The sequence below is a fragment of the Bombus fervidus genome, chromosome 2 (assembly GCF_041682495.2).
Source record: "Bombus fervidus isolate BK054 chromosome 2, iyBomFerv1, whole genome shotgun sequence".
NCBI lineage: Eukaryota > Metazoa > Arthropoda > Insecta > Hymenoptera > Apidae > Bombus > Bombus fervidus.
The window spans coordinates 9,892,424-9,909,537 of NC_091518.1; the positions used below are offsets into that span (position 1 = coordinate 9,892,424).

Below are 17,114 nucleotides of genomic sequence, written 5' to 3' on the forward strand. Positions count from 1 at the left end.
CATTTTGGAACACATGATTGACATCATCTGTATTTTGTTTATGATCAGTCACTGCCTATTGGCATATGATATCATTGAAGTTTATAAGTGAGAATGTAATGAAACGTAACAAAAAATTTGTGCCCTCTAATGACGACTTAATTTTTCTTGAAACTAATGTTTACATGGTTTTCGACTATTTCAAATATGATGAAACATAAGTTACCGGAAAATTGGAGTATACGAAATTCAAAGAGATATCCGCATAAAATATATTATTTTAATGAAAAAACAAAGCAATCATCTTGGGATATCCCGACAGAAGATCAGACAGAACAAGTAATTTGATATTTCATTTTCTTTTATTTTTAATTAATACTAATGGTAATAGGAAGTGAATGATATTTTGTTAGCTCTTTCAAATTATACTGCCTGTTCTAACCTATAGATTATAGTAAGTCATCTTTATTATATATTTTCACATATTTTTAGCTAGTAATACTTTTCATAGATAATTTAATTATAATTCATAATCTCTGTTATAATTATAATGTAAAAAATTATTTGTTTAGGTTGAAAAGAAATTAGGTCGATCTGCTAAAAAACGTAAACAATCACAAAAGATGAACTTACAAAATGATGAAGATAATGAAGCTCAGTTTACTGTTTCTGAAAGAAATCCATCTGAAGGGAGTGCATCTGAAAAAGAGATCACAAGAAGAAATATACTTACTGCTAAACGTTTCCATAGGAAAACGCAAATTAAAGCTAATGAAGGAAAAGAAACACCTCAAATGAAAGAAATTCGTCAGAAAATGTTAAAAAAGAAAGAAAAAATTATTCCTAGAAGTCCTCAGAGTTCCAAATCAACTAAAGATGTTTCAAAATCACCACCTTCAAGGCTTGGCAAAATTAGTCCACTGTCGCAAAAAACTGATGTTTATACATACTCAAAAGAATCTTATACGCCACAAATGCAAATACTTTTAGAAAAAAGGCAGGGAAGGACATCAAAAAGTAGTTCTAAAAAAAAGACAGAAGAAGACAGAAGCAATGTGATAGATAAAGGAGAAAGTCCAATTAAGACACGGTTAAGAAATCAAAATGTATCTAAGCAAAAAAATGTTTCAGAGGTTTCATCTCCTTCAGAAAGCAGAAGCCAGAAAGAAGTACAAAAAAGTCCAAAAGTTGGTTAGTATATGGAAGAAAAAGTTATACTATGTTATTTTCTAAAATCTTTTTATGTACATAATTAAAAAGTTAAAGTCAAAAAATACTAATGTAAATCATATATTACATAGCCATAGTAATAGAAAAAATATTGGTAGGTAAAAGAAAAAGCAGCAATACAAGTGAAGATATTCCAAAAGTGCAAGGTCGAATCTCTATGAAAACAAATTTAGGAAAAGAACGTATGGAAAGATTGAAAACAAGCCTATCATCACAGCAGTGTGATGATAATCTGAGTCATAATAGTCCTACAAGTTCTACTCCTGCAAAGAAATTTAGTAAGTGTTGTAACAATGTTTTTGATATCATAAATTAAAGATTATTCTTAATATTTAATTTCTTGAATTATAGACATGCCATGCATTTTTAAAAATACAGAAGTTAGATTGGAACGTTTGAAGGAGACATATGTAAATAATAAGATTGCTAATAATAAAAGTGTATATACTCGTGAGGTAAAGGGAGCAGCAAATGCATCTAAAGATCCAATAACAGCTGTAAATGATATAGTAAAATGGACCTATGAAGATTCTGTTTGTGAAGAAATGTCCATGCCAAGTGTTTATAAAGACGCAGAAGTTAGATTGGAACGCTTGAGGGAGAGATGTTCGAATGATAAGATTGCCACTAATACAAATTTAAGTACTCCTAAAGTGAAAGAAACAAGAAATGCATCTAAAAATCCAATAACAACTTCAAATGATTTAGTAAAGTCAGCCTATGAAGATGCTTTTTGTGAGGAAATGGACTGGGAGCCATTGGAAGATGAAAAAATTATGTTTGAAGTAATGTCAAGTACTTTTATGAATTTTATTCAGTTGTCATATATAGATTATTATAATGAACAATAGATATATAAATGTTAAAGTATGACTTATATTTACATTATTTAGGTTCAAGCTGTTAGAACCCAACTTTGTACAGAAAACAATGTAAATACAACTTGCAATATCCCTAGTAATACTTCGAAATATCCCTTATTATCAGAACAACAAGCAAAAAGGCATTTGTATATTGTTGTTGATACAAATGTTTTTTTGTCAAATATTGATGCTGTTGAACTGGCAAGGGAAGCTATTTTTAAAACTTATGATCATTCAATAATTATAATACCATGGACTGTTATACGTGTAAGATTCCATATTTTTTTATTTATTTTGCTATTTCCTAACATTTGTAGTTTTCATAAATAATCTATTACAGGAGCTTGATTATATTAAAGATGATAATGGTAAATCAAGACCAATATCATTATGTTTCAATGCAAGGAAAGCTATAAATTACATTAATAAACTTTTCTCTTCTAAACAATCTCACGTAATTGGTCAAACACCAGAAGATGTTGCAAAAAATAAAGAAAGATTTTCCATCGACTGTCCAGATGATGAAATTCTACAGACTTGTTTACAAATTCGTGATTTAGGGAAATCCGTGGTAAGTTATAATATAACATACTTTTATCAAAATATTTAAATGTGACTTTATATTTTGGTTCTTTATTATTCAGGTATTATTATCTTATGACGTAAATCTTTGTAATAAAGCAATGATTTATGATATTGTGACACTTGGAAGAAATGATCCCCTTGAAAAAGTCGACTATCTTAATGCTACCAATGTAAATAAACCATTATCTAATTCTAATAATGGAAATCGAGAAAGTTTCAGTTTGAATTCTACATCAATTATGTGTGAGGAATTGCAGTTATCAGATGAAATATATGAGGACATAAAAAGTGTTATAAGAGACTTTCTAACAGTGGTAAGCATAAAGATGATATATGTTATAATTAGGTAATATAAGAAAAAAATATATATATATATATGTGTGTGAATTAATAGTAATTTTTTTTACAGATAGTCGGTAAAGAAATGTATGCTTTATATGGATCATCTTGGGAAAAATATGTTATTATAAAACCACCTTGGACAACTGTGACTGTTTTACAGTGTGCTGTAAAACATTGGATAGCTGCTACAAGTGAATCATTTCGAAGAGCAGCAGAATATATTTTGAAAGAATTATTACAGATATTTAAAGATATATCTGGTAATTTTGTTTCTATATTTTGAAAAAGATCATCGTTTCGGAGATTTTTATTAATGTTTAAACATTCTTCTCTTTAAGGCCCAAAGACTTTGAAAGAAAATAGTTATATCTTGGACAAATTTAATGATCTGGTACAAATGGTTAATATAGATAAACATTCAGCTTTAATGTTACGAATATCTAAAAAAATTGATGTAATTATTCTCACAATTTCTTCTATTAATATCATTTTAAAGTATTCTGAAATAATTTGCATTTTCCTAACGATATCATTTTTTTAGGAGTTAAAAGACAAATGTCGTGAATATGAATCTCAAGTAAATAATCAGAAACTATGTAATGCAATCGGAGTTGAAAATGATGTCCAGGAACAAGAACGAAGAGCACAGAAAGCTTTTCAATATTTCGAAGCAGCATATGTTTACGCTCGAGATATGGCGTAAGTTTCCTAATTGTATTTGTTTATGATGTATTATTGATATTTATTCATTTATACGTACAGTGGTATAACAGCCAAAACAATAGGAATGCCATGCACTTTGCATTACAATGTTCCTAATCCAGTTCCATCTGTAGAATTTATGAAAAAGACAATACCAGAAATTGCAGCGAATGTAAATAAATTAGAATGCAATCTAAGCGCGTAAGTTGTTTATTATTAAATTATTTAACCACTCTTTTATATGTATACATAGTAACAACCATATTTTATTGCAGTGTAATAGAACAAGCCAAAAATTCTTGTACGGACTATCGAACATTAATACATTTATATCAGACATTGATAACGTTTCTTCCTGAGAATGCATTAATAGCACTGAAGTTAAACGATGTTGAAATAGAGCCTCTTGATGTATACTGTTGCGTGAAACGGAAGGAGGACGTACTGGATAGGGGTTTACATCAGCTCCAAGAACTCAATATTCATTTTAGTAGATTAGCGAACTACTGATGTACATAGATGTATATTTATAAACCGACTAAAATTCTTCTGAATTCAGCTACATCCGTTTTACATAATGTATATATACAAGCTTTTGTTCAATTCAGTGGTTTAGATATCACATATGTATAACATAATGTAATATTGTTTGTACGGTGAATGGTGTTTTTTCATGTAAAGTATTAACACCACAAACACTTTTACTAATATTTCTATATTACAATACAAGAAGTAACTTTTGTACAAGGTGGAAAATAAAAATGCACAGCCAGAATAGCAATAGGTATTAAATAATGTTCCCTGGCAATCTGTAATAAAATAATTTGACAGTGCTCTACCGATCGAGCATTATCTCTGTAAATTTAATTTCTGTACAACTTTAGAAATCCTCCTGGAGGTGGTTGCAGCCAGTTTTCTTTCGAATAGGAGGTGTGTTGCGTCTCGATTACGTGAAACGTGTAAGCGTGCCTTGATTTATCGGATTTGTTTGGATATGAAAAATGTACTACTTGTCCGTGAATGAGAATGCAGGTTCCTTTGCTAACTGGGATTGGTCGAAAATTACTAAGCTGATAACAAGGTGCAGCTCTGTCGTAGACTAACAGTTCCTTGGATTCTGTATCCTTATTCCTTACATAACGTCGATGAACACCGCTCTTATGAGAACCCGGTGCGATCCATAAACATCCATTTTCCTGAGTAGCATCTTCCAAAGCGATCCAGAAACCAACAAGCTTCACTGGTTCCGTGTACAAATATGTTGCATCTTGGTGCATTATTACTATTATGAAATTAATTTATATTTAAGTGTTGAAAATTGAATTAATTTAACGAATACAAAAAAAAAAGTAAGAAATATTTGTTTCTCTTTACCTTCTGATCCAACTCCTGGATTTTTGTAAATGTACATCGACTGACAAATAGCTGGTTCTTGATAATCCAATTGGAAAGCTGCTTCTTTAACTCTTTCATCAAAAGTATATTTTTTGAATGTAGGGTGAAGCCAGTGCAGGGCGTGACCTACCTGCAATTTTGTCAAAGGAAAGATTTGATATTTATATAAGTAATTATTGTAAATGTTTATTATTATTTCAAATTAGTATCTTCTATTTTACCTTATTTAAGGACACTCGAGGATGAACTTTCAATTTTCCATTATCCTCTAAAGCTTCAGCCTCAAAGAACATACTGATTTTGTTACCACTGTCCAGAAAATATTTATCTTTATTCTGAATAATAAATAAATTCGAAATGTAAGCGTCGTGTCGATGATACGTAATAAATAAGACATTTCCTTAATTCAGCTCGTACCTGTTGCAATTCTAGCGTACTGAAAACTTTCCTTTCATTTTCCGGAGGTAAGTTGGTAGTGAATTCTTCTCCGCAAGATTTGAGTTCGTCGATCTCTTCTGGTTGGAAGAAATCTTCCAGGACGACGAAGCCATTTTTCTCAAACTGTGGACATGAAAATGTTTTATCTCGTTATTAATCATGCTAATAGCGACGAGTTCAGATGATTAATTTTCGTCTGTATCTCTCGAAAGAACACGATATGTTTGGCACTAAATACTATTGATATAATTTATATGAGCATAAACATTGGACATGAACTGTTTTGTATATAAATCATGCTTGGCTTGGCTCTAGTTTGTAAACGAGCTCCCGAAGCATTACCAATTCGATTATTCACTTTTGATATTAAATTACATTCATATTATTTATGGTATTTTTCGTTTGTGATTTCTTAGTAACAAAATTTACAGGAAAAATAAGGAAGGCGTGGAAATCTTTCTATTTTTGTCATTATATTCTCTCCTAAATTATTTATTTATTTCCGAAATATATAAATAACGTGACTTCATATGCGAAATCAACTAAACTTAGCGTGTATATTTCTTTTCCAAATATTTAATTCGAACGTCAACAACAACAATTATAAGTATAAAAATTTCCACTTCCCTATTTAATTTTTAATTTACTCTTAATCATTTTTCAAGCCTAACAAGTAATCTGTTTAACGACATTTTTCATTCTCCAGCCATTTAAAATTTAATTTAAAAGATAATAAACACAGGATGCGATCGAATAACATGTACAATCAGGCGCGAGGTGATTCCTTATCATAAAATAAGAACAAAATATGCAATAAAATTGTTTCATTTAAGGCATAGTTTACGAGAAAATCGAGTTTGAAAATTTATCAAGTATACTTGAATATGACTAATTCCGGATTAGACAGGACTAAATAATCAACAGGAGATCATTCTACGTATGAAAATAAGTCGAAAATGCAGAATAATATTTTTTCTCAAGACGTTTTGTTTCTGAGAAAAATAAATTTATAGATTTATCATACGCGTGCACTAACTAAATATGTTAGTGTTTTTATTTTCTGGAAAATTTTCGAATTTTATTTTCTGGAAAATGAAGCCCCGAACACAAGAATTTTATTATTTGTTTATATATTATATATTACTCATTTTCGACTTATACTTATGTATAATTTATAAGTATACTTGATAAATTTTCAAACTCGATTTTCTCCTAAAATATGACTTAAATGAACAAAATTTTATTGCATATTTTATTCTTACTCTTTCATAAGGAATCACCTCGTGTCCGCTTGTACATGATATTCGGCCGCATCTTGTATGATAAGACGAGGAAGAACATAGAAGTTCTTTTCGAAAAACTAAGGATTTACCGAATCTGAAATTTCTTTTTTACTTCAAGACTTTCCCACCTTTCCTCTTTCCCTATACAGGAATCGAATAATTCGGATAGATCCAGGGGCCCGTAGAAAAATCTCATCCCATGTCACGGGTGAATCAGACGAATGAGCATGATTCGTCCGGCTCAGAATAGAAAGGCGCGCGCGTAGGCGTTCATTCTTCTTCGTGAATGGACACGGTGCAGCCTTTCGTGTTTCACGGGTCCGCGAGCCTGCGTTTTATGTGGTCATTAGACCAAAGTAAGGTCGAGACCCGGGGACCCAGTTGTTCTCTCGCGAGAGACCGTATCTGAACTTTCCCTTCGTCCACCATTCACCACTTTGATAACGTACAATTAAAGTTACGATTACAATGAATTCGTGTTTTCACGAACTTTCTATCCGACGAATGCGTCAGACCGATGAAATATAAACTGCTTAGGAAAAGAGTTTCACATTGACCAACTCCATAAACTGGAAAAAGATCAGACAACGGTGTAAACGTTATTCTTTAAAATTCACTTTTTCAATGCCATTGTAAATCGAATTTTTGAAAGACGTTGCTTGCGACTATAGTTCACACGAAGATGCACGTAGTATTTCGCTTTCGGCTGCATCTTAGCGAGGGAGGAGGAGGAGGAAACGGAGGAAAAGAGTGGGTTTGTAAGCGTTTGAACGAGACGCTTCAGCGAGACGAGAGAATAAGAAGAGGTGTTTTAACAGGCGTATGTAGAGCAGAGAATGCGCGTATCAATCTTCTGCTTTGTAGAAAGCGCGCTTTTAATTTTAATTGCCGCTCGATGCGCTGAGTCGCAATTAGAAATGCGCAACGTGGCGGGAATGCGGCACGTTTGTATTTTCACGCTGAACCATTCATTCACCGATTATTGGAATCACAATATTCTTGATCCCTTAATCGCCGTATTTCAATATACCTTGGATCGATGTATTTCCTATCAAATTTAAGTACCATTAATTTATTTTGATCGCCACTATGTAGTTGTATAACAAATCCCTGTAACTTGATTCATGATTATCGTAATTACCGTTTCACAAGCTTTAAGAATTTTCTTTCGAACTTTCAAGTAGACTGTTTGTAATTAAATACTTAAATAAATGTTTCAGAAACTTTTTTATTCGTTGGAAATTCATGTTCCCATAGATAATGTTACAATTAGTGTGATAAATGATCTTTCGTCGTTATAAAGGATTAAACGCATCATTAAAGAGAAGAATGATTGCATGGGTAATTATTGATGTATTTAGTAAAAGGACATTGAATGTGAACAAGTCTCTTAAACCGAGCATGGCATCTCATTAAAGAAATTAACTCTTCTCTTTCTCTTTGCTAGAGTCATCGTGATATTTCCGTTTCAAGAGATCGCGTGGGAGGATCAAGAATGACGTTTCGTCGTCCAAGTACACGGATGTAATACGCGTTGGCCTCCCTTGGCCGTTTAATCGTCACCTTAACCGGAATCTAAAAATGGATCGCCGGATCACAGCGTTGACCACGTGCATCCGATTATTATATGTACGACTTATATATGTCTCGATCAGTGATTGGAAATTGTTTCACTGACTATATTATCGGTAATAACGATATTAATATCTAATATATATATATAATAATTAGACTATGTAATTATTTTTATGCACTTATTTTTATGCATTTATTTAAAGGGAAATTTAAAGATGAAAAAATGCGCAGAGTTACAAAGTAGAGTTCTCATCGTGATATTAGGTGAAATAAATTTTTGTCTAGATTCTTCAATCGTTTCAATGTTTCAATCGTGTATGACAAAAATACGACTTTGCATAAATATCCGCAACCTAGCGGTCGTATTTGTCTGCCTCTGTTAAAATTTTACTTTAAATCATGATGTATTTTTGTATTCATGATTATGTGTACATATATAATGTACAATTTATCTATGTTTGTGATAAAATGGTATGTTACATTTTTCTATAAAGAATAATTATGCGTTAACGCGATTTTAACTTAGTACAAAATTATTTGGACACAATTTACACGATTTGCGAATTTCGAGCATTAGTGAAATAAAGCCAGAAGTAACGATGATGTAATTAACAAGCGTATTAATTGCAGAGATAATAACTGTTTGTTGGTAAAACGTTGAATAAATTGACAGATCGTTTCAAGTATTACAAATATTGAATATTATCATAATATTATCAAGACAAACAGTTAGTTAACTACTTAAACACTTCTACCAACAAACACTGCAATGAGTCCGCTGGAAAGTCCTCTGTTAATAACAGTGACATAAATTATGCAACGACCACAATTTATATTGTTTGTGTAACATTTTCATACATCATTCTTCCGAAGGATTTCCACGAAAACAATTTATTCAACTGTCAAACGCTCTGAATAGGTACAGAAAAAAAAAAAAAAAATACTAGTAACACAGATTGATACTATTTTCTACAATGGAATATTTCAAATCGATCAATTATACGCGTAAAACCTAAGCGTAACAGTGATTCTGCGACGATATATCAATAACATTGTGTAGTATACAAATGAATAATTTTTTGCTCTTGTGGTAGAATGAAATCTTAGTTATGAAGGATTAATAATACAAATGTCTTAAAAACATTAATTACTTAACAGAAATTACTTAAATATTACCATTATTCAGTAGATATCAACAATTTCATTTCAACGTGCAATCATCTACAAAAGAATTTTTTTTTATTATTAAATCCTTTTGTGATATCTGCTAACTATATACCTACTTGCATTAAATATCTTGTGATTCCTATATACACTTTCGGACTTGTTTCAAACATTACCAAAATAATTATGATAGTCGAGACTCATGAAACTAATGAAATTTCAAAACATTTCGTATAACATACATAATATACACGTAAAAAATATTTATAAGCGTTCAAATACTTTCACGAGTATATAAGAACGGTTAACGTTATTCTATATCGACTTGTTTGGGACGTGGTCCATAGTAGGAGGATGCTGACCTCCCTGAAACGATAGGTCGGGCTCGATTATGTCAGTCTTCTCCGATGACGGCACCGGCCATTGGTCTCTCAGCTCTGATTTCGTCGTCTCTTCCCTTTCGACAGAGACACTGTGTCGTTGTGGGATTCGCTTTTAGCGAGCCCGTATATAGCGTCGTGATCGTACACCGGATCGTTCGATCGGCGAACGAGGCCTGGTGACCTTTGATAGGGTGATTAAGGATCGCGATCGACCAACTGCTACTTGTTTTTCTTTCGCGACGCGGTCGCTACCAAGCCAAAGAATATTTCGATGCTCGTAGATAGTCGAAACGAGAATACCGAGTCTTCGTCGCTTATGTTCTAGACTTTGATGTATCGTCGAGACGATTTATGATATCGAGCGTAATTTTTTGATACAGGCGAACAGTGTGTTCGCGTTTCATAGTATCTGGAATGGGAGTTTGATTTCCGATAGAAAAATTGGATGGTTGAACTTGAAGGAGATTGTAATTTTCTACATTAATTATACGAAATTTGCATTCTTGAGATATATTTTGATTAGTAAATATGGAATATCGTTTTAGGAATAAAGATTGAATCTGTGGAGAAGGAAGAAAGTACTTAAAATGTCAGCGACACGAACTGAATTTAAACGAATAATCTCAACGCTAAAAAAGGTAGAACGCTTATTAAGAGGCAAGGTAAGTCGTTTAAAAACACGAGCTGAATTTATACGATCTTATCTGATCTTACTTTGTACCTGCCAAGTTTCACGAACAAAGCCACAAGAAGAGCCAACAAAAATATTACATTCACTTCACGAACACAATATCCATCTTCTAATCAAAAAATACAAATTTCACTGTATACTATCGTACGTTAACAAACTTTCTCTTTGCTTACAAATTCTAACAAAAATACAAACAAGATAAGATGCAAAGATAAAAAAATTAACGACTGACAGGAAGAAAAATGATTTTAAAAATATATGTAACTGACAAGATAAGAAGCGACTGTCGGAATATCGGAGAATTTAAGCGCGGCAAAGTTCCACGTGGTCGCTATGGCGCGAACATTCTGTCGGACCTTGACTTCTGTTCGAAACAAGGTAACGGAGTCGTGAGCAACTAACTCACCTGCGAGCGGATATCCTTCATCTTATTATGTCCGTCTCAGCCGGTCTCGGACTGGTCGGTCGGATTTGCTGCGCAGTCGAGCGAGCCTATACGTCCGCGTCCGCGACTGAATGCTACTACGAAATGACTAGGTGAACCGCGAAGGCTGTGTGACGACGGTTGACTCGGGTCGAGTCGTGTGGAATCGAGTCGAGTCGGCCTACGCGGCGCCGAATCGTACAGAGTCGTGTTGGGTCGGGTCGGGTCGGGTCGAGTCGAGTCATCATTTGAACGCGTACGCGCCATGTTATGCTATTGGCGCGCTTCTTTAACACGCGTACGCGATTACGCATGCGTCGATTATGAACTTTTTACGCGGTTGAGTAATTATGGGTCAAATATATTATATTGAGTTAAATATATGTATATACATAAACTCGCGAAAATATTAGAACATTCGTAGACATTTTTTACAAATATATTACGTGAATTATACGAAGCATTTTGAAATTTTGTTAGTATATACGCGTTGTATGAGACTTGGCTATCATGGTTATGTCGGTAAAGTGTGAAACAAATCTGAAAAAGTATATAGAAATGACAAGATATTTGATACAAGTGTTTAAGTAACTATATTTAATACTCATTGTATTATGGTTAAGATAGGTTCATGCAGTATATCAATTGTTTACCAAATATATGTTTGCGATAAATACTTTATATTTTCTATATACATTTTCAGATTGTTTCAAGTTTTATCAATATATTGATAACATCGATAACAATTTTTGTGAAACAAACTGTAGCAATGGCATTCTTATAATATTTTTTCAATCAGTTAGATATTATGTTATCTATAGAATGTACATAGTATATTCGAATTTATTTGATTTAGACAACCATCGATTAACGTACAATTCAATATCCACGCATCTGGTTACTTACGAGAAAATGGAGAAGCTTCTATGTTGGTGGAATATTCAAACGGATAGCCCAGTTAACTTGAAAGTTTTAATTTGTTGGCGAATTACATGCAGAATATTCTCCGCGTTCCAACTCGTTTCTGTTGACCATTAGCAAAATGTTGAAAGTTTAATTTCACTTCTCGCCTCGTTTCCTGAAACGCTCTGTACATTTAAGTTTAATTGAAACGGTCTCGTAAATTGTCAACCGCGACACTTCACCGTGTTGGTCTATCCAGACGCGTTTCCGTTTAAATGCGATTCAAACAAATGCAATTCTTCAATTTTAATCTGACTTCCCGCGAATTTTGACGTGACCTGTATAATTCAATACGACCAAATATTGCTCTCGCTATTTGATACCGTTTTAATTAATGTCTCGATGTTTATGAAATGATTTCCGCGTTTAAAATTAATCCAAACGAATGCCTCTACACACGGTTATATTATTATTTGCCATATATTTCGACCTACCCAAGGTGCTTTGTTTTTTAACTTCGTTACTGTTCTCGAATTTCTATCTCTCAATCGCGTTGCCCTTTCAGCGAATAAGCAAATTTTCGGTGGCTCAAGAAAAACATTGATGTATGAATCGTGTATGAACGACGGTTCTCTTGTATTCTTTGTAAAATTAAGGGACTTTTTATACTAGGAAAATACTATTTTATCTTCTTTATTTATGTAGTTCATATAATATAAATTTCAATAGTAATTCATGCAAAACACGTATGTACAGTCGTACGATATGGAATTTGTAAAAATTATTGGCTGATACAAGTCTGACGGTAGATCCTAAACTCGTTATTGCTTACAATTTAATCTGTTCTCTTACAGTCAATTTTCAAATTTACCAATGAATCAACTTCCTTCACTCAAAACTCGAACAGTCTTCCTGTTACTCACGCTTGCTTTTAGCTTTTATTTTGAACTAAATTTACTCAGACGTTCCGCCTAAATGCTACCCCTTACGTTACCTCATCGTTTCTTTTCTAAACGTGACTCAGCCAAAGACACAATTATTCGAAGTATCAACAGAATCTCCCACGTTACATTTTCCTCCGAATTATTTCGTTCAGGAGAAAACTTCTCACGCACTATCCTACATTGATCTCGATATCCAGAATAAAACCATATACTGAATAATAATATATCCTGACACTTTTGTCCATTCTTACTGTAACGACATATGAATTTTATCAAAGTGTTCAAATTAACAATGAATTAATCAGAATCAATATGTAAATTACCTGTTAAAAAGCACGACGACAATATTTTTTATATTAACGAAGATAAGTAATTTCGAATAAAAATGTAACAATTGCTCTCGACTTCTATAAACTTCCTGTTCTCCGATCCAAAATACGCGAGATGCAACGAATTCCCATGTTGTTACTCATTTGTTTCTCGAATGAAATGAGTCTCTCCAATTGAGTTTCAGACGTTGATAATCAGCGAATTACGTACTCGTTAAATCATACAGCTTTCTTCATAAAAGTATTCTCAAGAACGTTGCAAAAATTCACAAAAAGTTGGTTGAATAGAAACAGAGATAAATGCCATTTTTTTCTTTTATTTCTATCCGACAACATAGGTTGTTTCTTACTTGTTTAAAATCCAATCCAATCCATAAATTAAACGAACATTTTTTCTCTTTTTATTTTCTTTTTGTTTCTCTCTTAGACGATATAATATCTTTTCTCGTTTACACAGAATCTAAACGTGCTAAATCGAATTAACACCTTCCTCTTTCTCCACTTTTCTTTTTCTTTTTCGTCTCTATCTAATATATATATATATATATATATATATATATATATATATATATATACATATAGTTTTGCTTGTTTATTTAGAATTCAAACGTGACATAAATTTTTCTACTATCGCTAGAAAATAATGTTAGATGAGAAAAAGCGACACGAAAGTGTTAAAGGCAACGCGTATTTTCACTGATGGGAGTATTAAGAATTTATGAATGTACAGTCCTATTTGAAAATATCTGTTTGAGAATGTCAGGCAAAAAGTTATTATTCGTCGCGATTGCCGAGCTGGAACGAGCAAAAAAGCTGTCGGGACGGAAGGGTTGAAAACACCGACACCCTATTCATCCTGTGTTTTTATCAAGTCGCAATAATCGTTTACGTTTTCGTTTTCTGCCTGCGACAGAGTCCTCCGCGCTTGGCGTCGGCCAATAAAATAAGATTTTTGCTCGTAAGATTAACATATTAACGAGTGATGCGCGAAACGAACTTCCCACCTTGCGTCTCTTCACTTTATTCATTCTTCTCTCTGGTGAGAGAATGTAAAAAACTCGAGGGACTTCCAACGCGATCTTTTCATTCGCCTAAAGGAATGGAAAGAATAGAAAAGGAAAAAGGTAAAGGTATTACGTTTAAAAAAAGGATTGAGAGTCCCGTTAACGATTAACGATATTCGCGTTCTCGCAAAGTATGAAAGTGCTAAACTCGTTAAATAACTTGAACAAGTTTACGAGATAAGCGATAAAATGGTAACGTTTAATGCTTTCTGCTCCGGTGAACACGTACGCACGCATATCTATTCGGCAAAATTTATCGTTACCTTAAATCTGAAAAGATATCTAATAATTAAGGTAACTTATTAACTAAAAATGTAAAAATTCCAAGGAACACTTCTGATACGTGTACTGTTTAGAAAGAATCAATAAAAGTTTAGCGAGATGTAACAAATATTCTTAAACAAAAGAAAGAAACAGAGAAAACATAGTAGAAAACACAGAGAGCATGGGAAAACGTAAAAATAGAGATATCAGGAAAAAGCGACGTAAAAGTGCAAGGAATAAAAAGACTTGTTTTTATCAAGAAAAACTGGGACACGCAAATCACAGTGTATTCGCTCGAATTAATTTCTTCTCCATGCAAATTAAAAATTATCTACAGGTATTGTACGGTAAGAAGAGTGTAAAATCGGTTTGACCGCGATCTTAGCAAAACTATATATTCGTATAAAATTCTTCTTTCGACTTTGACGTTCAAATTTCCGATTGTACGTGAATCTTACGTTTTTTTAAATGTTTGATTAATTTCAGGAAATCGATCGCGTATATGAGATAGATCACGTATACGTATACGGGCGAGTTGCCGATTCATCTGCGCAGTGTATCACGGGAAATGGCCCCGGCGGCGATGATTTCCCCGAAAGAAATAATTTATCCGCATCAAATCGCGCAGAAGAACGATTTATCCGTCCCGCGACGCGGACTTTCCGCGCTGGAGAAATATATTACATCGCTTATCGCGACCTGACTATATTTCCAGCCAGTAGTATATCAGTACAGGTGACGCGGCCTCGTGCCCCTTATATCTCGGCATGTTTATGCAATTTCATATTTCTATGAATGGAAGTAAAGAAGTGGTTCCTAAATAGATATTTGTTCCCGTGCTCGCTAAACGTTAGAACGAACGTTTTACCTTAAATATATATATATTTTTAAATTTGCGTTTATTTTACAATCAATTCTCGTTAGAGAATTTTAAGTAAATTTATCTGATGTGGTACTATGACATGATTAATAGGTGTTTATGGTATGTTTGATTCTATTTGAATCTAGTGTTTAGGTCTAAGGTGTAATGTCTTTTTGGCCTGCGGATCTGTTCCGACGTGTCGAGTAGTTGAGTAATTAGAGGGTTTTGGTGGTTGTTAACTCTTGTGCTGTGTCTATTGCTGAATTTGGATAATTCTTCTTTGACAGTGGGTATCTTGAAGTCGTGATGTATCGTTTCGTTGGTGACGTACCAAGGTGCATCTATTAGGGATCCTAAGCTTTTAGATTGGAATCGTTGAAGAATTTCTATGTTGGAATTACTTGCTGTTCCCCATAGTTGGATTCCATAGGTCCAAACAGGTTTTAATATGGCTTTGTATAGTGTAATTTTACTTTACGTGTTTAAGTTGGAACGTCGGCCGATGAGCCAGTAGAATTTTTTAAATTTTGCTTTCAGTTGTTTGGTTTTATCTAAGATATGTTGTTTCCATGTCAATCTTCTGTCCAGAATCATGCCCAGATATCTGACTGACTCTTTATCTGGAATAGGTATATTGTTTATCGTCCTCGAATATATGTAACAATAAGTATCACTACTATATAGCGCATCCTTACGCGTTTATGGGAAATTTAAAAGAAATTTGCAATGCGTGAAAACGTATAAAACATTGAAAGTATACCTTTCACCATATTTACTAGATAAAACAATCTCCTACTTAAGTTCCATGTTTTACATTATTATTATTATATGTACATATATGTCGGAGATGAAAGCACACCGGGGCTTTCCTTTAGAATTCTTTGGAAAATCCCCAATATTTTAATCTTTGTAAGTTAACCCGATTATAATTGTCTGAGATTTGCGACAATGAGCTTGGGCTCGAGGCGCCGAACGTAGCTGCGGTCACGGCGTGAACGTTTCTACTTAATAGAGCTATAGAGTAATTGTATAGCTCTACTTAAAAAGAATAATTGTAGCGGTACTCGACAGTAAACATTTCAATGGTTTCTGCCCCGTGGCTCACCACACACAGACCCTATTCTTCGGACAAGATGATTATCAGATGTCGATGCATCTCCACAGGACATGTTCAGCTAACCTGAGGACCCGCTATAAATCTTAAGATTTAGTTAACTAAGGTCCTTCAAACGGACAAACAGTCTTTATCCTAACAGTCTCTAAATCTATCATCTACTACGGGAAGATACGGGAGATCTGCTTTCCTCACGAACGACGCTTCCCACTAGCAACTTTCTCTCAAGGGCGGCTAGCATCATTTTCTAACCACAACATAGAAATTAACCAATTAACAGCAACGTCCATTTCCCTCACTTTCTGAACGAGGGTTGTCCTCGACGAATCCGATGATCTCGTGTCCTGAGACACACCCCATCATAATTTTCCTCTGCATCACTGTGACGGAGAGGAACATTCTCGTGCGATCTCATCAGTGAGTAAAACAACGTCTTTACGATCAGTGGATATTTCACGTTTTTAGCAAAGAGTCCGCGACTTAGATTTTGGAAGAAAGTATATTTGTTATCCCGTTGACCGCGGATTCGTTATCGAACCTAAGACCATTGTCATTAGTGTCTAATCACCGCGGTTACTTG

At 33.6% G+C, this 17,114-nt stretch overlaps 2 protein-coding genes across 3 annotated transcripts; one reads left to right on the forward strand and one right to left on the reverse strand.

The window, feature by feature from the left end:
- The first annotated feature begins 20 nt into the window (after positions 1 to 20).
- Swt1 (Swt1 RNA endoribonuclease) lies at positions 21 to 4,478 on the forward strand. Of its 2 annotated transcripts, none has more exons than XM_072022456.1 (12): positions 21 to 318; positions 552 to 1,170; positions 1,308 to 1,487; positions 1,561 to 1,994; positions 2,103 to 2,339; positions 2,413 to 2,643; positions 2,717 to 2,971; positions 3,067 to 3,259; positions 3,338 to 3,453; positions 3,541 to 3,698; positions 3,762 to 3,902; positions 3,977 to 4,478. In XM_072022456.1, exons 1-12 carry the CDS (start codon positions 157 to 159, stop codon positions 4,209 to 4,211), a joined length of 2,961 nt encoding a protein of 986 aa, XP_071878557.1. In that variant the 5' UTR covers positions 21 to 156; the 3' UTR covers positions 4,212 to 4,478. The 2 variants fall into 2 exon arrangements, with proteins under 2 accessions (XP_071878557.1, XP_071878558.1); XM_072022457.1 differs by having other exon boundaries at positions 78 to 433.
- Positions 3,896 to 11,196, reverse strand: Phyhd1 (Phytanoyl-CoA dioxygenase domain containing 1). The gene is made up of 5 exons (XM_072022463.1): positions 11,037 to 11,196; positions 5,514 to 5,657; positions 5,318 to 5,431; positions 5,076 to 5,226; positions 3,896 to 4,983 (listed from the first exon to the last, which is right to left on the reverse strand). The coding sequence occupies exons 1-5, from the start codon at positions 11,055 to 11,057 to the stop codon at positions 4,565 to 4,567; spliced, it is 849 nt and encodes a 282-aa protein (XP_071878564.1). The 5' UTR covers positions 11,058 to 11,196; the 3' UTR covers positions 3,896 to 4,564.
- Between the last annotated feature and the right edge of the window lie 5,918 nt (positions 11,197 to 17,114).